The 23,416-nt window shown below is 32.6% G+C and overlaps 1 protein-coding gene across 2 annotated transcripts; it reads left to right on the top strand.

Moving 5' to 3' along the window:
• Nucleotides 1–18,132: 18,132 nt before the first annotated feature.
• Nucleotides 18,133–22,706, top strand: LOC139843437 (transcription factor VOZ1-like). Of its 2 annotated transcripts, none has more exons than XM_071833514.1 (5): nt 18,133–18,272; nt 18,632–18,908; nt 19,004–19,147; nt 19,718–20,264; nt 21,946–22,706. In XM_071833514.1, exons 2-5 carry the CDS (start codon nt 18,684–18,686, stop codon nt 22,386–22,388), a joined length of 1,359 nt encoding a protein of 452 aa, XP_071689615.1. In that variant the 5' UTR covers nt 18,133–18,272; nt 18,632–18,683; the 3' UTR covers nt 22,389–22,706. The 2 variants fall into 2 exon arrangements, with proteins under 2 accessions (XP_071689615.1, XP_071689616.1); XM_071833515.1 differs by having other exon boundaries at nt 18,193–18,251.
• The last annotated feature ends 710 nt before the right edge of the window (nt 22,707–23,416 follow it).

Below are 23,416 nucleotides of genomic sequence, written 5' to 3'. Positions count from 1 at the left end.
TACAATCATTTAATATTTATTTTTAATATATTTTATTTATATATAGAGATATATTTTAAATAATAATTATTATAATATCCTATTTTATTTTATTAATTTTTAATAACAACAACATATAATACTTCAAATTATATCTCGAATTATTATATATATATATATATATATATATATATATATACACACACACACACACACATACACACATACACACATATCTATTTACATTTAATTGTTCGTGAATCGCCGAGAATTGTCGAAGGTTAATTGAATATATGAAACAGTTCAAAACTTTTGAGACTCAACATTACAGACTTTGCTTATCGTATCGTAATTATATAAAGATTAAGTTTAAATTTGATCGGAAATTTCCGGGTCATCACAATAAGATAATCTGTTTATGAATTTTGAAGAAATTAATTAAAGCTATATATTATAAATTGGTAAATATATTGATAAAAGTATTATTATTACATAATAATTTTGAAACGATTTTAAACTATACAAAGAACTTTAAAATATATTTAGTTTTTGTACGACCCCGACAAATCGTCAATTGACGGCGTCGACTACTTAGGTCCCGTTGCGTGGTCATAGGTCTTTAACGTGACGTTTGACCAAAGATATGACGCATTCCTTTCAAAAATAAAGATTGTTTCAAAGTTTACAAGAATTGTTCATCCAAAAGTTACGTTACAAAGTTATAGTTACATGTGAAACCTATGCGACACAGTTTTAAAGAAAGTCAAAAGACGCTCCATCTACATCTAAAGCAAGTATCAAATAATGAACGGAAGCATGTTTCACATAGCGTTCAAAGACCTGAGAAAAACATAGAAATCTGTCAACGAAAACGTTGGTGAAATCATAGGTTTAAGTAAGTAAGTGAGTAAAAGTAAGTCGAACCACAAGATTTGCAACATTAATAAAATAGTAGTACATTCTAAAAGTTAATATTCACGAGCACCCAATTATCAAGGCTTAACATTCCGTCCGTTGAACCCCATTAATAGTGCTAGAACAACACTGTTTCTCGAAAATATATTTCATCTATGGACGGTAGCGAACCGCCCGAGATGAGGATTTGTCAAACCCATATGGCCATACAACATAAGTTCACGCCTACACTTACACCCTGCAAGTGTAACTAATGATAATCGAATTGAGGCTTTCGTTCTAAACTCGTATGTAGAATGTTTGTTTTCATGTACTTATGTTCACTTAGCTAAAAAAGAAACGTTTATGTTTTCTCATCCCAAATATAAGTTCAAAAAGAGTAAAAGTGGGACTATGATCTCACCTTGAGTGCAAGAGTAATAAAGTACTTCAACAAGTAAACACGTGCAAAGACAAAGCTAGTCTTGAGCTAAACATATAGGTTGTATCAATAACGGTAAACACGATAGGTCAAAGATGTTCAATTAGTCCTATGGCTCGCTACAACTCGATTATAAAGCATGTGAATCAAATTGTCAAGTTTCATGCAAGATACAAGTATAGAATCATGTTAGAAAGATTGCATAATCATTTGGTTAAGTTTGACAAAAGTCAAACTTTGGTAGGGTCAAAGTCAACGAAAAAGTCAACGCGTTCGGGTCGGGTCTCGAACTATTTTTCTGAGGTTTTTATTCATATATAAGCATGTTAGAACAAGTCTCATGTGAATCGGAGGTCCATAGCGTGCCCAACATTTTTCTTATTTTGACCAAGGAGGTCAGAGCCTGGACACGACTTATGCCGCGCCGCGACCCACAATTGTCGCGCCGCGACAATACACGGGAGCTGGTACCTGGCCAGTTTCAAATGTTCAAGTCTTAATCCAAAATTCGTTTTAGCACAAAATGCAAACCGTAAACATTTAGAACTCGCACCTTATATCGTTGGAAAGCTCTTTTGACAAGGAACATAACTAAACATGTTTCATTAAACAAAAACATCATTTCCAATAACCGATTTCTCGTCATGTGATCATTTAAAGTCCATTTTCAAGTTTCAAGTTCACAAAATGCATTTTAAGTTTCGGGAATCCAATTCACACATATGTTATGCCGTTTTGAAGGTAATGAAACATGCATTACAACTAAACACTAACAATTAACATTTCATGACATTCAAGCATCAAAAAGTTCATCTCAAGAACGATCAAACCCTAATCAAGAATCACAAAATCATTAATCATGTTTTTGAAGTTTTACAAATCAACCTACACATCAAAATGAAGCTAGTGATACTAGTAACACAATTAAAACATGAACTTTAACAATTTAACAACATTTAATCTTCCAAAATCAAAGATTAAGCAAACCCATTTTCAAGTGTTCAAACTAGTTACTCAAAACAACAAATCGAACAAACAAAATATATATTCATGTTATACACGAGCTATAGACACTAATTAACACTTTTATAATTCAAAAACATCAAGAACACAAAATCTAGTGATTTTAGAAAGTTACCCAAATGAGATGAAATTAGTATCAAGTCGAAGAGGATGAAGAGAGGATTCCAAATATGTAATTTGTTTTGATGTTAGCCTCCAAATCCGAAATTAGATGATGAATCTTGTTTGAGTTCTTGAGAGGAAAAATGGAAGTATGAAAAGAGAGAAAGAGAGAAAATGAGAGGAGGAGGTTGAAGGTTTGACTAGTTGACCTAGTCAAATCTTTGGCCTCTTTGCAAGTTTAGTCCCTCTAGTTCGGGTGCGGGTGCGTTAATTAACCAAACGAATTATTTTGAATTACACGAGAGTACGAGAGATGTTATAATCCAATAACGAAAATATTTTAAGAATGTTAGCTAATGGAGGATACGAATCGAGATACTGAGGATATTATTAAAATAAAAAGACGGGCGTTAAAATAATTTAATGGAAAAATGCGGGATGTTACATTACCCACACCTTAAAAGAAATTTCGTCCCGAAATTTAGTTGGAAGCAATAGTCGTTGCTTCTTACTCGAGACCTTACGTTGTCAATGCTATGAATAAGTGAAGATACGTCCTTGGGCATTCCCACAAATTTTGACAGTCGAGATTTCAGTTTGTATTAAGACTTGGTTTTACGATCCAAAATTTCAACCAGTTTCCCATGAAGGGGAGTTTACCATCAATAGTAAGTTTATCTAGGAGAGTAGCACGTTCCTGATTCGTAGGACACGTCTCTAAGTTTGTTGCATGGAACGTAGGGTAAACGGAAACTTAATTGAGTCGTAAGTTCTAAACGGTAGGAGCGGTTCCAATACGCCCCAAGGTTTCAAAAGGATTAATATAACGCGGTTTTAACATTCCCTGATTCCCGAAACGGATTACACCCTCCCAAGGTGTGAGTTCTCAATATTACACGGTTACTGACTAGGGATTCGAGAGGTTTACGTCAAATATCGGTATAGCCCTTTTGGTGACTACGGGTCGTCTTGAGTCCTTCTCGGACTTGGACGATCTCAACTGTTATTTCTTGAATGAGTTCGGATTCGATGATTTGCTTGCCACATGCTTTGGTCCAACGAATAGGGGTATGACATTTGTGGTCATATAGGGTTTCGGAAGTGCGGCGTTAATACATGAATGGTAACTGCTGTGTGAGAGGAGACAACTAAAGGCAACCATACAAGTTTGTAACATGTCTTTCCAAGATGTGAAACGTACGTTTGTTTGGTCCGTTGGTTGTGGATGATACACGGCACTCATGTTTAAACGTGTCCCTAAGGTTCCTTGTAAGGCATCCCGAATTTAGAAGTGAGACGAGTATCCCGATCTGAAATTTTAATGGAGATGGTACGCCGTGCCGAGCTAGAATTTTCTTTAATACACGTTTGAACAGGTTTCGTTTCTCAAGAGGTCCGCACCGCGGAAGATCCACCGGTTCCCGAAAATGGTTGTTAGGACTATTCACCATCGTGGTGAATACTAATATAATGTGAAGAGTTTCTTTCTCCATTGAGAAGTTTTATAAAGAGTTTCCTTACACGGAAGTGCGAGCGATAAGACAGGAGTGAAATGAGAACTTAGAATAGGATGAGTTCACACCTTGAGGTAACCATGTCGCGCACTTAGTGGTCGAATGTTGAGGCTTGGTGGGATAACAAGATAGTACACGTAGTTGTATGATAAGTCAAAGAAGAGTGAAGTATCCTTGGATTGGGTGTTATCTTAAGTTCCAGTAATATCAGGCGGAAAATGGTGAAATAACAGAGCTATGTAACGTGGCACGTGTTGATGAGAAGGTTGATCGGGTCCATGATTAAGTATTCAAATATTTCGAGCAAATTAACGAATTTCAGTTTCCTTGATTTCGAGTCGAGAGAGTATGCCTTTCGGGCGTTCAAGTAGAAATATTTCCCTATTTGAGTTCCAGTGTGCTAAAATAATTTAGCTAGTAAGGTTTGTGTGAAAGATCACGTTCAAAGTTCGGACACAGAGAGGTTTAAATTTTTCCCTCAGTGAGTTAACGAGTTTAAAGGTCGTGCAACACGAGAAAAGTTGGAAATGAATCTTCAGTGATAACCGACGAGATCTAAGATTTTACGAATACAAGTCTGAGTCGTGAGGGTTTCCCGATTACGTGTGGTTCCGATTGCGAGATGTATTGAGATACTTTGACCACTAACAACATGGTCTAAAAATTGAACTTCGTTTAACCAAAATTCTCACTTGGAGAATTCAGTATAGAGTAGCTCTTTTCTCAAGTGTTCGAGCGTAAGTTGGAGACGTTGTTCATTTTCTTCTTCTTTTGAATAGGTTTAGAACATCAATTATAAGTACGGTAACGATTTTGTCTAAATAAGTTTGCACACGCGGCTCCGGAGGTTTATGAATACAGACGGAGCCTTAGATTAACTGAACGGTACTAAGAGAGATTTACAACTATCGTAGCGAGTTCGGAAAATGGTTTAGGAGACATCATCTCCCTCAACCCGCAATTGATGATAACAAGGATGGAGATCGATTTGGTATACATACGAGATCCTCGTACTTGATCAAGAGGTCATTGATACGGGGAAAAAGAATATCGGTTCTTAACCGAAAATTATTTAGTTCATAATAATCTATACAAGACGATAGGGAAACATTTCTTCTTAACGAATAGGTTTTGAGCTCCTCAGCTCTATAGGTGTCAAGTTAAAATTCAAATTATCCACCCAATAAGTTTAACGTACATCCTCCGATATAAATTTGGTGGCACACAATAGTTTTCCGTGGTTCACTTGAATGGCCTAAGTAATATCTAGGGGGAGTGGTGGAGTGCAAAGAGTACGAGTCAAAGTCTTGGTTATAAAACGTCTAACGGTAACCGAATCGAATAAGTATGAAATATGCGGGTTGTTGTGAAGAAACGTACCCGTGACTAGTCCATCGTCGTCTCGAGCATCCTAGGTGTTGATGTTGAAAGTTCAACGGCGGGCATTGGGGTTGGCTTTCTTCTTTGGGCACGCATTCCTATAATGACCCAGTTGGCCACATTCGAAACAAACAACCGCCCTTGGTGCATTGGGCGTCTTTTGAGCGACGGTAACGGTACTTTTACAAATATGGGCCACATGGCCACTTCTTTGACACCTGATGCAAAATGGTTTGCCACATTTACCCAAATGATGTTTGCGACATTAGTTACAGTAGGGCAGGTTTCCGGCATACCCTTTCTTGCCGTCGGAGGTGAAGGACTTCTTGGTGAAGTTGTTGTTGTAGTTGCTCGATGGAGAGGCTTCCTATTTTCTTTTGTTGTTACCCGGTTGGTCCTCGGCCGTTGGTGTCGGCGCTTCAATTTAATTCACCGTTCTTATAGATTGACGGGCCATCGTTAGAACCTCTTGTAGGTTGGCGGGTTTGGATGACATTACCCCGTGTTGAACGCTCTTCTGGAGGCCATCCATGTAAAGTTCAACTCTTAGGGATTCGGGAGTCATGAGATTTGGACACATTAAGACTAGTTCGGTAAACCGTTGATTATAAGCTTCGAGGTCATTCCCGACCATTTTTAAATTCCTTAGACCCTGTTCGAGCCTTCGAGTCTCATCGCGCGGGATGTATTCGGTGATTATTCTTTCTCTTAATTATGTCCAAGAGAGTGTAAGGGCCTCATCGATACCCACTGATTGTACATACGTGTTCCACCATGAGAGAGCAACACCGGTGAAAGTGAGGGTGGAAAACTTGACCTTTTCTTGGTCCTGACAACCGCTTATGTTAAAAACGGCTTCCGTTTGCTCGAACCATCGGGTGAGAGCAATCGATCCCCCGGTTCCATCGAAAGTGGGAGGTTTATACCCCATGAAGTTTTTGTAGGAGCACCCCTCGTTTGAATTACCGGCTCCATGATTGTTATTGTGGTTGGAGAAGTGATCGGCTACGGCCTCACCCACGGCGGTGGCTATCATTCGTTGAAGGGCTTGTTCTAAAGTTTCGGGAAGGGTATTGTGTTGACCTTGGTGAGCCATTGTTCCTTCATGACACAAGAATATCGTTGATTAGTATTCTTAACAATACTAATCGTGATATGGAATAATGATGAAGAGAAAATTTTCCTTGACTCGCCTTAAATTCTTTATGTCGTAATGTCGGAACGTTCATATGAGTCACCGTAATATAATCCCGGCAATTATATTACCCTGATTCATATGTGCATTCGACATTATTCTATAAAGTCAAGGTGGCGCGTCAATCAAATTAAACAACGAAAGATTTAGATGAAGCGAGAGTTAGTTATGAGTAGAAACGTTCGAGTATAAATGCACAAATAGTCAAGTAATTCCTACTTCAAGTCTATATGCCGGTTGTAGTCTAGATTCACTAATGTACCCTATGACTCGGGGTTGACACCAATGAACTCTAAATCCCTACAACCAATGCTCTGATACCACTTGTAGCGACCCCGACAAATCGTCAATTGACGGCGTCGACTACTTAGGTCCCGTTGCGTGGTCATAGGTCTTTAACGTGACGTTTGACCAAAGATATGACGCATTCCTTTCAAAAATAAAGATTGTTTCAAAGTTTACAAGAATTGTTCATCCAAAAGTTACGTTACAAAGCTATAGTTACATGTGAAACCTATGCGACACAGTTTTAAAGAAAGTCAAAAGACGCTCCATGAAATGCATGTATACTCGACATCCAAAGCAAGTATCAAATAATGAGCGGAAGCATGTTTCACATAGCGTTCAAAGACCTGAGAAAAACATAGAAATTTGTCAACGAAAACGTTGGTGAAATCATAGGTTTAAGTAAGTAAGTGAGTAAAAGTAAGTCGAACCACAAGATTTGCAACATTAATAAAATAGTAGTACATTCTAAAAGTTAATATTCACGAGCACCCAATTATCAAGGCTTAACATTCCGTCCGTTGAACCCCATTAATAGTGCTAGAACAACACTGTTTCTCAAAAATATATTTCATCTGTGGACGGTAGCGAACCGCCCGAGATGAGGGTTTGTCAAACCCATATGGCCATACAACATAAGTTCACGCCTACACTTACACCCTGCAAGTGTAACTAATGATAATCGAATTGTGGCTTTCGTTCTAAACTCGTATGTAGAATGTTTGTTTTCATGTACTTATGTTCACTTAGTTAAAAAGAAACGTTTATGTTTTCTCATCCCAAATATAAGTTCAAAAAGAGTAAAAGTGGGACTATGATCTCACCTTGAGTGCAAGAGTAATAAAGTACTTCAATAAGTAAACGCGTGCAAAGACAAAGCTAGTCTTGATCTAAATATATAGGTTGTATCAATAACGGTAAACACGATAGGTCAAAGATGTTCAATTAGTCCTATGGCTCGCTACGACTCGATTATAAAGCATGTGAATCAAATTGTCAAGTTTCATGCAAGATACAAGTATAGAATCATGTTAGAAAGATTGCATAATCATTTGGTTAAGTTTGACAAAAGTCAAACTTTGGTCGGGTCAAAGTCAACGAAAAATTCAACGCGTTCGGGTCGGGTCTCGAACTATTTTTCTGAGGTTTTTATTCATATATAAGCATGTTAGAACAAGTCTCATGTGAATCGGAGGTCCATAGCGTGCCAAACATTTTTCTTATTTTGACCAAGGAGGTCAGAGCCTGGACACGGATTATGCTGGCCGCGACCCACAATTGTCGCGCCGCGACAATACACGGGAGCTGGTACCTGGCCAGTTTCAAATGTTCAAGTCTTGATCCAAAATTCGTTTTAGCACAAAATGCAAACCGTAAACATTTAGAACTCGCACCTTATATCGTTGGAAAGCTCTTTTGACAAGGAACATAACTAAACATGTTTCATCAAACAAAAACATAATTTCCAATAACCGATTTCTCGTCATGTGATCATTTAAAGTCCATTTTCAAGTTTCAAGTTCACAAAATGCATTTTAAGTTTCGGGAATCCAATTCACACATATGATATGCCGTTTTGAAGGTAATGAAACATGCATTACAACTAAACACTAACAATTAACATTTCATGACATTCAAGCATCAAAAAGTTCATCTCAAGAACGATCAAACCCTAATCAAGAATCACAAAATCATTAATCATGTTTTTGAAGTTTTACAAATCAACCTACACATCAAAATGAAGCTAGTGATACTAGTAACACAATTAAAACATGAACTTTAACAATTTAACAACATTTAATCTTCCAAAATCAAAGATTAAGCAAACCCATTTTCAAGTGTTCAAACTAGTTACTCAAAACAACAATCGAACAAACAAAACATATATTCATGTTATACACGAGCCATATACACTAATTAACACTTTTATAATTCAAAAACATCAAGAACACAAAATCTAGTGATTTTAGAAAGTTACTCAAATGAGATGAAATTGGTATCAAGTCGAAGAGGATGAAGAGAGGATTCCAAATATGTAATTTGTTTTGATGTTAACCTCCAAATCCGAAATTAGATGATGAATCTTGTTTGAGTTCTTGAGAGGAAAAATGGAAGTATGAAAAGAGAGAAAGAGAGAAAATGAGAGGAGGAGGTTGAAGGTTTGACTAGTTGACCTAGTCAAATCTTTGACCTCTTTGCAAGTTTAGTCCCTCTAGTTCGGGTGCGGGTGCGTGAATTAACCAAACGAATTATTTTGAATTACACGAGAGTACGAGAGATGTTATAATCCAATAACGAAAATATTTTAAGAATGTTAGCTAATGGAGGATACGAATCGAGATACTGAGGATATTATTAAAATAAAAAGACGGGCGTTAAAATAATATAACGGAAAAATGCGGGATGTTACAGTTTTGAAAAATTATATATTATATTATTAAATAAATATTTCAAATTTATATTTTGAAATGAAAGTATATATATATATATATATATATATATATATATATATATTACAATGTAATAAGATTTAATATTAATTTAGTTATAAAATGTTTTAAATAATACTATTATATATATATACATATGTATATATAACGAGACGTCGATTTATAGAAGCAAATGACCACAACGCTCGAACATTCAAGTTACATTTCGAGTGATATAGTTTATTGATAATCTAAGTCTATGTTTTGACAAGGGTACGAGTTAGAAACGTAAAGTGCTAGTTTTCTAAGCGTACAAAAGGACATTCGAGAAACCGAAACTGAGACATAAGCCGAGTGACAACGTACGAGTCATCGGAATGAAAATTACAAGTTAACTATGCACGTAAATATAATATAATATTTAATTAATTATATAAATTAAAAATAATATATATAAAATATTATATAATAATCAGCAGCCCACGTTTAAAAATTGGTCGATGAGCTGGAAAAGGTAGCTCCGCAATTGCGGAGCTTGGGCACACAAATATGTCGTGATTACGGAGCTGTGGGGTGCAGATCAGGCCTATAAAGCCGTCGAATCTTTCTTCTACGAATTCATTCAATCCATCGCTCGATCTCTTAAATATATATATATATATATATATATATATATATATATATATATATATATATATATATATATATTATAATTATAATTATAATTATAATTATTATTAATATTATTATTATTATTAAGATTAATATTATTATTAATCTTAGTATTATTATTAATTAGTAGTATTAGAATTATTATATATACATAAAATACTACGACGGAGTGCTGTTCGAGTGATCTCAAACAAGTTTTCAAAACAAGTTAAGCTTTGGATTTATGGGTTATAGCTATGGAGATTATGGGTAGTGTTCGGGGGTATGCTTGTGAGGTCAAACAAGTGTTTATCATCTCCGTTGCGTCTACGTACTTTTCCTGCAATATTGAATCACAATATTGATACGTGAGCATTCATATCTTATCTTTTATATATTAATAGTGTATCCCTGACTAGTGCTCGAGTATATATGATTATGCATGCTTGTATGCTTAATATCGTCGTTAAATAGTTTATGATAAATCATGAATTTAATACATATGCTACTGAGATAAGGTATATGATATGCATGTCGTTGGAAAGCTGGCGGAAAATTAATAACTTTTCATTTAGAAAGCGTATGGTTTCGATGAACGGATTAAAAGATATAGTCAATTGAATTATCTATAATTTTAAGTATCATTGTTAAAATGATTATTATTACTATCGTCGTTATTATCGTCATTATTATTATTATCGTCATTATTATTATTATTATTATTATTATTATTATTATTATTATTATTATTATTATCATTATCATTAAAAGTATAAATATTATCAATAAATTTGTTATTGTTATTATTATTACTATCGTAATTATCATTAAGGTTATTGTTAATGTTATTATTATTATTATTGTTATTATTATTATTATTAATATTATTATTAGTATTATCATTAATATTATTATAATATTTATTATTACTAGTATCATTGTCATTAAAACTAATATTAGTATCATCTAATTATTGTGATTACTATTATTATTATCATTATTATGAATGCGATATAAAAGAGAACTAAAAGCTATTAAACAAATCGGTTAGGAAATAATGAGTATGAGTATCATGACTCAGTTAAAATATTGTTAAGATTATAATTTAGATAAAAATATCGTTTTCATTATTTACATCATTATTAGTAATATTATTATTATGACATTAGCATTATTACAAAAGATTATTAATTATTATCAAAATTATACTTTTCATTAGTAAATATAAATATTGTCATTATGATTATTATTATTATTAATATTAAAATAATTAATATTTATATTATTACAAAATAATACAGCTTTTGGTTCATTATTATTATTATCAATATTATATTATTAACTAAATAAATATTTGATACAAATATATATTTAGTAAATGTAATACAATTATATTAATAATACATATCACTATATTTTTATCATTAAAATAATATTAGTATGTAAACGTTAAACAAATTATAATACTCAATATATAAAAATATATTTTATCATATATCTTTATCGTTAATACATTATAATAAACGACGAAATAATTTAAGAATAATTACTATATAAATAATAAATTACTTAAAATATATAAAATAAATATAAGTTATTTAATTATTAAAATAACATATAATTCAGTAAAATAACATATAGATTTCAAATAAATATATATAAACTAGTTACATTGATTTATCTAAAAATTTTCGAATATAACAAGTTAGTCAGTTATGCGACAAGTTGAGTTTGTAATTTATCGATTCATTTAACTATCAAGACTTATACTCTGATGATAAAACTATATAAAAAACATGTATAGATTTTGGAAGTCATTTTTGGATTAGATGACTTTTGTTGACTTTTGCATGATAATCTCGAGCATTAGGATTGTGATACACTATGACCTGACCTAGCTTGTTAGACATTTATTTGACCAACATATACTAATATAGGTTCGTGAATCCGAGGCTAACCCTACAGTTGTTCAATGCTGTCATATGTATTTTTACTAAAAAATACATTATCGTGAGTTTCGTTACTCCCTTTTAAATACTTTTGCAATATATATTTTTGGGACCGAGAATACATGCGCTGCTTTTATAATGTTTTACAAAATAGACACAAGTACTTGAAACTACATTCTATGGTTGGATTTATACCGAATATCACCTCTATTAGCTTGGTAACATAAGAATTAGTATTTATTATAATTGCCACTAATTGAAAGGAATAATAGATCAATTCTCTAACAGACGAGTGGTTCTATTCTCTACAGACGAGTGGTTCTGTCGATATAATCTCTACAGACGAGTGGTTCTGTCTCTACAGACGAGTGGTTCTGTCGATATAATCTCTACATACGAGTGGTTCTGTCGATATAATCTCTATAAATGAGTGGTTCTGTTTATCCTTGGGGATATTTTGATGCATTTTGTTAATATGGGTTATTAGGTGTTCAATTCATATGAATGATTTTTATACACAGGTTATGTGTATTAATTAAACGAAAATCTTGTGGTCTATTAAAATTATGAATTGATTATTGATAATAAACTAATGAACTCACCAACCTTTTGGTTGACACTTTTAAGCATGTTTATTCTCAGGTATTAAAGAAGTCTTCCGCTGTGCATTTGCTCATTTTAAAGATATTATTTGGAGTCATTCATGACATATTTCAAAAGACGTTGCATTCGAGTCGTTGCGTTCAACAAGATTATTATTAAGTCAATTATAGATTGGATATATTATGAACTGGTATGCATGCCTGTCAACTTTCGATGAAATGAAAGTTTGTCTTTTGAAAACGAATGCAATGTTTGTAAAATATATCATATACAGGTCAAATACCTCGCAATGTATCCATATGTTATTGTATTCGTCCTTATGGATTTGGACGTGTCGTCTCACAGATTGTCAGCATTTCTTCAATATTTAGCTCCTTTTTCACCAATTTCTCGCATATGACCCTATAATCAACATTTTCATAATAAAGCATTAAAAGTTCATAATATTGACTAAATTCATATAAAAATGTCCAAATAAATGATGTAAAATATGTATACTTTTAGAGTTATCAAATCCCCCACACTTAAGCTTTGCTTGTCCTCAAGCAAATAATGATTTAAACATTTAAAAATATACTCCCTTAGGCATTTTTATCAAACATAGTATTTAATGAGATGTTTTGACAATACTTTGGTTAATCTTTTGTTTGCAGTTGAGAATTATCATCAAATTTTTTCAAAGATTAACACTTATTTATGAATTTCACCTAGGTAATGTATCAAAAAAATATATTTAATGGGTAGTTTATATCTGAATTTTGGTTTATCGGGGTGGTCTTGACATGGATAATTTGGTTTAAAAGGCGGTTAGGAATATTAAATCAATCTAACTTTTTAGGGTTTAGTAATCATAACGCGCACTGATTCGTACAAAGATAAATCTAACATTTTAAGTCTTAAGTTTAAATTAAATTTTCAATTATAACTAGAATCATATCTATGTTTGTGTATTTGTCCACTTTAACTTCTTAAATAGTCAAACCATGTCCTTGTCTACATTAATATTAGAGTGCATAAGTATTAAGTTAAGATTAATTAATGAAATAATTTATGGATGAATTTTTTTTATGACAATCATCTCCATGAGATTTGGAGTTAAGTGCAATAAGAATAAGCTCTATACCGACAGTGGTTCATGCTTCTTAGGGCAATCGTTTCACAATATTTGGTATAATCATTTGAATGTTGCTTTGATAGTTTAAATGAACTTTTCTTTTCATGAGTATCATGTATGATGTATGAACTCTTAAAAGTATCATCAGTGTAATAATATCTTTTTGATTTGTCAAGGATGAAAATGCAATAAGCATTTTCAATTAATGGATGATGGTTTTTTATTATGAGTTTATGCACATTAATATTAATGAGTAAATCGTGGTGTCCAATGTTTAGCCTAAGAACCACTTTGGGTTGGACTAAGTCAAAAGCTACGAACACTAAATATAATAGCTAAGTATATTTAAAATTTGAATTTAAACTGATTATTTCTTTGTAAGAATAAGTATTTGAACAAAAACTAAACAAGATAAAGTAAGATTAAAATTTACTATTAATAACCTAAAATAAGGGTATGAATGAGAATTAGGTTTCATTTGGGGTTTTTTTTATCTAAAAGTTTAGGTTTCTAATGGTAACTAATTGAAATTTTGTTAGCACTCTATATATTTGGATATGTGTTTCAGTGTTATTTCTAACACCTTTATATATTTGGTTATGTATTCAAGTGCTAACGACCTGGGTACTGGCTTAAATTGGTTTTAAAATAAAAAGGAAACAAAACTAAAATCCTAGATATTTCTTTATCATTTACATTACCTTACTTTTAGATGTTTTATATTTCTTTACAATATCTCAAAACTAAAAAAAAAAATTACCATATAGGAAGTCATAAACTAGTTACTTTAAAATGTATAAATTATTAATCATAAAAGAAATAATTTTTTATAATGTAGGACAAATAAAACCAAGTGTGATTTTTAAACCATAAAACTCTCATTTTATTAGTATTTCTTTAACAATTTTCGTGAAAAATTTATCTTATGTTTTAATTTAGTAAAGAATTCACCCCTCCCCCACACTTAAGATCGTGCAATGCCCTCACTTGCACGAAATCAGGCTACAACGATAAAATAAAAGAAGGCAAAAGTAAAAGTAAAAGGGAGCGACAACTTCCTCGGGTGATGAGCAGTAAGCGAAAAGTGGTAGAAATTTGAACTCGCATATCCGTACATTACAGCCGAAGACTTTATTAATGAATCATAAGCTTGACTCGTCCCCACATTAACATTTTCTTAGTGGGGTCTACCTTCCCCCACACTTTTCGGACGACATATAAAATGAGTGGAAAACGTTCCACGAATTAGTAACGTTAACCAGTCATTAACACCTCGAATTGTGAAGATAAAAAAATTTGTTTGTTTGTTCAATATTTTGCATATAATCCTAGTGTCAATAAATGACTCTACACTATGTGTGGTTTGCAGCAATATGTTTGTTTTTGTTGCGGGTTCTTGCCAAAACGGGTCTTTAAATACCATTTCACATCTGATAATTTCTTGAGGATACACGAAGTCTATCGGAGTTATACATATTTCAAGTGGTGTTTCCGGTATAAGTTCTTTCATAGTAAATATTTCAAACAGTTCATCCTCGGATTCATCATTGATGTTGACCTTCATAAACTCGTCAAACTCGACATCTAGATCTTCATCCTTAATACTTATAGGTATGAAATCCCCCGTGTCTACATCCATTAATTCCCGAAAGTCTTCCTCAAGAAAAGAATCACTGTCATTTAACCTTAAAATTGGAGCAGATTCCACTAACCTTATGTTTTCTAGCTAACATAGGTGGTGAAATGGTAGGTTGTGGTATTGGAATAGATTCTGTCATTTTCAAATGTTCTAGGAAGTAGATTAAGAGTTTAGGGATTTAAGATTCTAATTTAATATGAAATGAGTAAATAAACTAAGATTTAATATTATATTAATATGCTAAAATTTAATAAATCATTAAATAATTATGATAGTAACTATAAATATAAATTTTAATATTATATATATATATATATATATATATATATATATATATATATATATATATATATATATATATATATATATATATTATAGAACAACTTTTATCGCTTAACAACAAATAATCAAACATAAATCGGATTATTGAGCCATTCAATACTTAAGTGACCATCAACGTCTAGGTTCAAGCAGGAGCCTTTAAAACGGAACCCCAACAACCTTCCCCTAAAGGAGGACCGTAATCACTTATTTTAAAGAAATATCAATAACCAAAATATATCTAATTTTCGTTCTTACCGCGCTCTACGGCAGCGGCGCCAAAAAGTTTGATGTGCAAAAGTGTGCAGTGCTTAATTTGCCTTTCAAGTTTTAAATTTATATAACCTTTTAATTCACTTTTAACACCCTAATGAGCAACAAAACTCGATCAGATGTAGTATTTCAGGTTATCATCCCAAGAGAGCGCGAAAGCGGTTTTAAGGTGATTTATTTATATAGTCTAATTCTTATTAAAGAACTAGAAATATTTTTTTTTCCGATTGTTGTTTGAATTTTGGAATACTATCTCTTAAGAAAGAGATAGTAAAAGGTACTTTCTTAAATGAATTAAACTATCTTAGGAAAGATATAATGGAACTTAATATTGAAAAGACGAGATATAATAAAGAAAATTGATTACGGGAAGCATATTAGATAAGTTTCTTAACTCACATTGATAAGTAGCAAAATAATAATCATAGACCAATCATTATTCCTAGATAAGGTAAGCTACAAACCACATAGTTTTCATTAAGTAGGACTTAAAGCATATACTAACTAAGTGATGTTCAAAGCTAATATCTTAATTCTTAGTGTTTAATTTAATCATATAACACATGCAAGATATCAATTTAATCTTGTGATGAGGATTAATCAACATGCAAATAGATTAACAAGTAGATATGCTATTAAACCTAATCAGATCATCTCAAGTTACTAGCTGAAAGATAATCTTAAACTAATTTTTATGCAATAATTAATTAAATACATCCAAACGAAGGATCTTTGACTAAGCCTAACAATAGTGATATTCATTATGTAAGTGTAATTCATATTCAACAAATTCATCACTACCAATGTTGTTTATCTTAGTTACATGCAATCCAAATACTACGTTTGATTGACTAGATCTAAACAAGTAAAGTGGATTAAATAATAGATTGTCGGATTAAGTATTAGTTAACTTTAGAGTCATGTTATCTAATCATTAAGCATGGCAATTTCTTGTTCTTCCATTTGATAACCTCTTTATGAACCTGTTATATCACAATAAAATGTAAGAAGCATCCTAAAGACCAAACTTAAATAATACCATCAAGCTTATATACAAACAAATGCATATCTCATATTGAGTCACATATGTCATTATATCATACACATGAAGTGCGTCTAAGAAAAATGCATATCTTGATTCAAGTCACAATTTCTAATACATAGAAAGAAGATTACAAAACCATCAATAGAATACACAGAAAAAGCAATCCTACAAAATACAAAAAACGGTTAAGGATGACAATATACCAGAAAGGATGTCATCAAGAGCATTAAATTTCACGGTCTTGACAAAACCATGAATTCCGTTGTTGATGAAAGCATTAAATCTCGCTACTCAAATTTCTGCCCAAACATAGATTGATTAGGTCACAGTAAACATTAAAGAAAAAAAGTGCCACTTACCAATATCCATTTCATCAAGCATTTAATCGAACACATGGCGGTCATAAAAAATCTACAAAAGTCTTTCATCCCAATGTAAGAAAGAACTTGCAAAGATAAAGGAATCAACAAAAAAAGGCATGAACTTACACATTTTATGTTGTCGCACAACTTAACCGTTCAGCAGCTTCATGCAACCTTCATCCATTGAGCATTGAGCAGCTTCTAACATGAGTATGATACCTTAACATGACCATACACCAAATAAACTTTTCAAAAATCAGCCAGCAATACAACTAAAAGTTGTAACCTTAATTATATAAAATTTGAAACTGAAATTCGTAACCCCAATTTGAGAACAATCGCCTGGTTAAGAGTTGTGAGAAAGAAGATGGGGAAGATTCAAATTTTAAAAATAAAAACTGGTTTTCTAGTTTTTTTTTTTTTAATTGGGAAACAGGAGCTGGCGTGCAAAGATGGGTAATAAGTATATTTTAAATTTAATTTAATTAATTAGTTTTATGACATCATCAAAATGACTTCTAATTTTTTCTTTTTCTTTTTGATTTTTTTTAAAAAAAAGAGAAATTTTTGTTTAATGATGTCATCCAAATAGCAATTTAATAGAATCTATAGATTTAAAATTTAATTTAATTAATTAGTATTATGACATCATCAAAATAACTTCTAATTTTTTCTTTTTCTTTTTGATTTAAAAAAAAAGAGAAATTGTTGTTTAATGATGTTATTCAAATAGTAATTTAATAGAATTTATAGAAGATTCTTTTTGTTTTTTTTTTTTTTAGAAAAAGAGAAATTGTTGAAATAGCAATTTAATAGAATCTATAGATAGATAGATATAGATAGATAGATAGATATATTGTATATTTTATTATATATATATATATATATTTTATTTATATTTATTTATTTATATTTTATATTTTATACATGGAGTAATTATTATTTCACTATTGTTGTGCCGCGTACATCAGCCAAGGGCAAACAGAATTTGCTCCCGATCCTTCCTTTTCTACAAAATAACATCCAATTTTCCGTTGCAATCCAAACCCTAGTTAGTTACTTTACAAGAACAGTTACTTTCGATCAACTCTTCCCTTTTTATTCTTTCTATATTTGATGCGTTTTTGTTTATTTACAACGATTTTGATCAACGATCCAATTTTTTTTTTCTTTCTGTTATTCCATCTTAGGGTTTTAAAATATAGTTTTCCTTTTAACGTAACTGTGATGTGATTGTACCGTTTTCCAAGACAACTGCATAAATTTCATCTTCACAAATCGTCATATCATATCATATATTATTATCAAAACAGTTACTGAATTTATATTTACAAATTCTCAAAAACGATCAAGGTTTTTTTTTATTATTATTATTATTATTATTTTTTTTTTTTGTTAAGGAATTGTTGAACGTTGATGTTGATTTGGCAGGTAGGCAGCTTCAGATTAAAAGTTATTAGGATTTGGTTTCATCGATTTGGTGATGGGAAAAGATACAAAATCATCCAAGACAGAATTCTATAAGTTGCTAAAAGATAGGACGAAGAATCGTGTAGAGGATCTCGATGGAATTTTCGCAGGTCTTCGGTCTACAAGGAAAGAAAGTTGTGGTATTGAAGTTGCAGAGCTGGAAGAACAAATTCATCAGATGATTCAAGAATTGAAGAATGAACTTAGTCAGCCGTCCCCTGCTTCTTCATTACAGCAGGTGTCATATTTTGCTGTTTGTTACAGTAATAATTTATCCCTTTTTAGATGGTTTAAGTATTGGGATGTTAAGTGGTGTTTGGCGTTTTCGTGTAGGGTGCAAGTTTAGGGCTGTTTCCCTCAGACATAAGTAAGATGCTACGATTATCTGATGAGGAAGATGATGCAACTAGCGGGCTAAGGCTTCCGAATACTAACCATGATGCTTATGTAAATGGTGAAAATGCAGCTTTTTTTGAGGTGAATGTTTTAATTTTTCTTTTGTGATGATACTGTCTTGCAGCTCGTAATACAACGTCTTATACTTATCTTCCGGTAACGAGTAATGAAAGAATGCATAATGCAGTGTTGTGTATAGAGTCTGTGAGTTGAGTAGATATCATTATTGAATTATTCTGAATTTAGCACCAGGTCTTCAGTAGTGGTTAATGGATTACATGGGAATTAGAGTTAATGATGCCATTGTCTTTCTTTTGTTATTTTAGCAAGTTTAAATATCTGTGAAACAGATTATGAAAATGGTTGGTTCTCTTTATTTGAGTGTACACTCATATACTCACATGTGTATACATACACAATATTGATATTATACATTGATTCGAGATTACTTACTTGAGCTTATTACCAAGTCTATGAGTACAAACCCTTTTGTATCTGAATCTTATTTCCAAATAGAGATAATTATACTGTGTATGTACTATAAGATCATTCTCTTAGAGAAGTTTGTAAATTCATTTTCTGTTATTACATATCTACATTTATCTTTAATGAGACCAACTATAACCAATGTCCAAAATGTGCACGTGTCAGGCAACTGGAGAAGAATATTTCAATATTTCTGGTGTATGCAACCCTTCAGGATTTGAACACTATACAACCGAAGGCGTTGCACATAATACAACCGAAGGCGTTGCGCATAATACAACTGAAGGCATTGCACATAATACAACTGAAGGCGTTGCACATAATAAAACTGAAGGCGTTGCTTCTGAATTCGATTATCTTTCATTTGAGTTTCCTCAAGACTTTGATTTTAATATATCGCTTGATGAAGATGCTTTACCCCAAATAAATGGGTTTAATCCTCCACCTTCTGCTTTTTTGGGACCAAAATGTGCACTTTGGGATTGTACAAGGCCTGTTGAAGGACAAACATTTCATTATTGCAATTTTATTCATGCTGATGCTGCTCAAACTGAAGGCCGACTTGGAATGAAACCGATTGTAAGACCAAAAGGAATTGAATTGAAGGATAATATGCTTTTTGCTGCAGTTAGTGCTACGGCGGAAGGAAAGAATGTAGGTATTCCAGAATGCGAGGGGGCAGCCACTGCCAGATCACCTTGGAATTCACCAGGTCAGTTTACTGTAGAGGTGTAAAAATGGGTGGGTTGGGTAACAGGCGCAAAATGGGTATCTTTAAACAGGCCCAAAAATGGCTGAATTGTATTAATCCGTGATCGTTTCCTAATCCTTCCCTGGCCACCAGAAGATTTGAACCTGAGACCTCTTGCAAGGATCTCAGGGCCCAGCCACTGCGCTCTTAGTGAGCAAGATGGTTGCATGCAACTTTGAACCCATTTGACCCGGTACTACCATAACCCAAATTGAATGATTTATTACTAAATCTATTCAGATTTTCCCCTTTATATCACTGCCTGTTATTTGTGTCGTTATTTTTTTAATTCATCCGTTGGATGACTTGGATCAATGGTAAAATGGGCTGGTTGGACTTGTTGAATAATAATGTATAAACGAGTAGCTTTTATAAGTCAGGTTACCTAGTTATTTTGCATTCTTGACCTACCTGAAGCCTTGTTCTTTTACTTAAATTTCATGCCTGATTTCAAAAATATTAGTAAAAGAGTGTTGTTTTTGTGAATATAAACTTTTTAAGAATATGTACACGTTGACCTTTTCTCTGTTTGTCCCCTTTCTTTTTTTGGTTATCTTACGTTGACCTTTTCTCTATTTGACTTTTTTTGGTTATTCTGTTTTATTTTATTTTTTGTTAATTTTTTCCAATTTGACGTGTTATTAACAAATCATCATCCAAATATGACTTTTTCACGCTGAAATGGATGAAATTGCCCTACCCAGCCTAATCTTTTTTTTTTTTTTTTTTTTAAAATGACCTCCGGTCCCTCCTATACAATATATAACATGTGGCAAATGGGTTATTCTTGCTGGCTAGGTTACTAATCAAAACTTATAAGCACTAAATTTGGGTTGACCCGTTAAAACTTCCGTTCAATTTTATATTTTTATAAATACTTTTTTGTTGAACTTTTTTCCTTACAATAAGGACCATTTATATATGAAACAGTTAATACTGATAGTTCCTATTGTTTGTACCAGATTACTAGTTACGTCCTTAAACTTGTTTTTAGATGTGAACAGTCCTTGTAGTTTGCACATGTTACGTTCATACTCCCTAGATTTAATGGCCGTTAATTTATTTTTACTAAAGGACCATCAATGTAATGTTTTCTGAAACTTTAAATCAAATCAATTATTCTTTCAAATACATTGAACTAATTAATTTTCAACATATTAAATGAATTCCAAACTAGTAATTAATTAAACTAATCACTTAAGTTCACTAAACATATATTAAATTAATATATTGAAAAGAGTTGTATTAAATAAATTTAAAACTTGAGAAAAAGTTGCATCGGTGGTCATTTAACGGAAATAATAACTGGAGATTAGTTAGAGGAACTCTAAATGTAACATGTGCAAACCACAAGGACTATCCACATAATTTTTTTCAGGGACGCGATTAGTAATATGGTACAAATTATAAGGACTATTTGTGTAATTTTTTCATTTACATTATAAGCATATTTTAGGTATATTTTACAACTTGTTTAACATGTACATTCTTAGATAGCAGCATCATATGTCGATTTTACCACTTTGATTCGTTACCAATAAGTTTTAATCGAAATCTGACATGCTTTCACATATATGGGTTGAAATTTTCCCCACTTAATTGTTTAACCTTGGTTTCTCATTTATTGGCTGTCTTCTTTCAGAGCTCTTTGACATTCAACTATTTGAGGGTGAAACAATACGCGAGTGGCTATTTTTCGATAAGCCACGAAGAGCATTCGAGAGTGGAAATCGAAAACAGAGATCGCTTCCTGATTACAAAGGCCGTGGTTGGCACGAATCAAGAAAACAAGTGTTTAACGAATCTGGATGGCTGAAAAAATCTTATTTCATGGACCCACAACCCATGAAATCCTTCCAATGGCATCTCTTCGAGTATGTAGTCAGCAACTGTGATGCGTGCGCTTTATATAGACTGGAACTTAAACTTGGTGAACCGAAAACAAGCCCAAAGGGAAAAATTCCAAATGATTCGGTTGCTGATCTTCAAAAACACATGAATCAACTTACTGCTGAGTTTCCATTAGAGAGTAAAGATAAAAGATCCGGTAAAGGGAGAGCGAAAACAAGTCCGAAAATTAACTAATTATCTCGTAGTCAAAGTCAAAGTCATAGTCTCCGTAGAACTTATATGGAAGTCTCGTAATTTTTTGTTCTGAGTCAACTGGTCTTGATATTGGAAACTTGCCTGAAATTTTGCATTGCAAGGTTCACAACTTTATCTCAGAATATTATTCTAGCTGTAGGTATTTTAAATGTTACTAGGAGGGTGGTTTTTGTCAATATTATCACTGAAGTTTCTAAAAAGTGTCATTGTTTGTTTGTGGTGATGTTATGGTTTCATCCTCAGCTCAGAATGAGTTGCATGATGTTCAAGAGTTAATGGTATCCGGATGCAGTTTTTCGTGCTTCAGTTTTATTGAATGTGATTCTTTATACTGCATAATACCCATTTGCATATTGCTGTTGCGTTATGATCTGCTTACATATAATTAGCTTTACTCATAACTGGTTGTCCTTTTTAGAGTCAGAGTCTGTTTAATTTGGGAGATTTCGTATGATGGCATCTTCAAGGTAAGCTGTACCCGTTAACACTTGGATCATAATCTACTTTCGATTATTGAACCATATACGAGATGGTGTAAATGGTTACCCCAGAAAAATTAACGTGTTTGTGTGGAGGGTAGTGTTGAACCGGTTACCAAATCGAGTAAATTTATCGGCGCGTTGTCCCCAGATCCAGAGCATTTGTTGTGCTCTATGTGATGGTCATTTGGAACATAAGGCAAGACTTTGGGTGGACGTGCAAATCCCCTTCCTAAACTCATGGGAAGAATGGATGCAATAGTTCAATGGGTAGGCATGTAACTTCCAAAAAGAAATATACTCTACATGTCATTATCTCTACATTGTTACGACATATATGGAGATACTCGATAGCGTTCAATTTGAAGTCGTTAAAAAAGGATGTTTTGTTTGAATCGACTTGTGATGTTGCATTTAGATGGTGGGTAGCATATGTAAAATAGATAGGAGTTGGAACTCGTTGCTTGTAAACCACTTGTAATTTTTTGTTTTCGGCCTCCTAATTGCTCGCTAGGGGTCGTTTGGACC

The sequence above is a fragment of the Rutidosis leptorrhynchoides genome, chromosome 4 (assembly GCF_046630445.1).
Source record: "Rutidosis leptorrhynchoides isolate AG116_Rl617_1_P2 chromosome 4, CSIRO_AGI_Rlap_v1, whole genome shotgun sequence".
Taxonomy (NCBI): Eukaryota; Viridiplantae; Streptophyta; class Magnoliopsida; order Asterales; family Asteraceae; genus Rutidosis; species Rutidosis leptorrhynchoides.
The sequence above is the reverse complement of the archived record's forward strand: the minus strand, read 5'-3'. Positions and strand labels throughout refer to the sequence as shown.

What these genes read in the sequence shown, in the direction of transcription:
- LOC139843437 (XM_071833514.1), top strand. Translation starts at nt 18,684, where the DNA reads ATGGGAAAAGATACAAAATCATCCAAGACAGAATTCTATAAGTTGCTA. An exon ending in AAAATGCAGCTTTTTTTGAG is followed by an intron (nt 19,148 to 19,717) that starts GTGAATGTTTTA and finishes TGCACGTGTCAG; the next exon opens with GCAACTGGAGAAGAATATTT. An exon ending in ATCACCTTGGAATTCACCAG is followed by an intron (nt 20,265 to 21,945) that starts GTCAGTTTACTG and finishes GTCTTCTTTCAG; the next exon opens with AGCTCTTTGACATTCAACTA.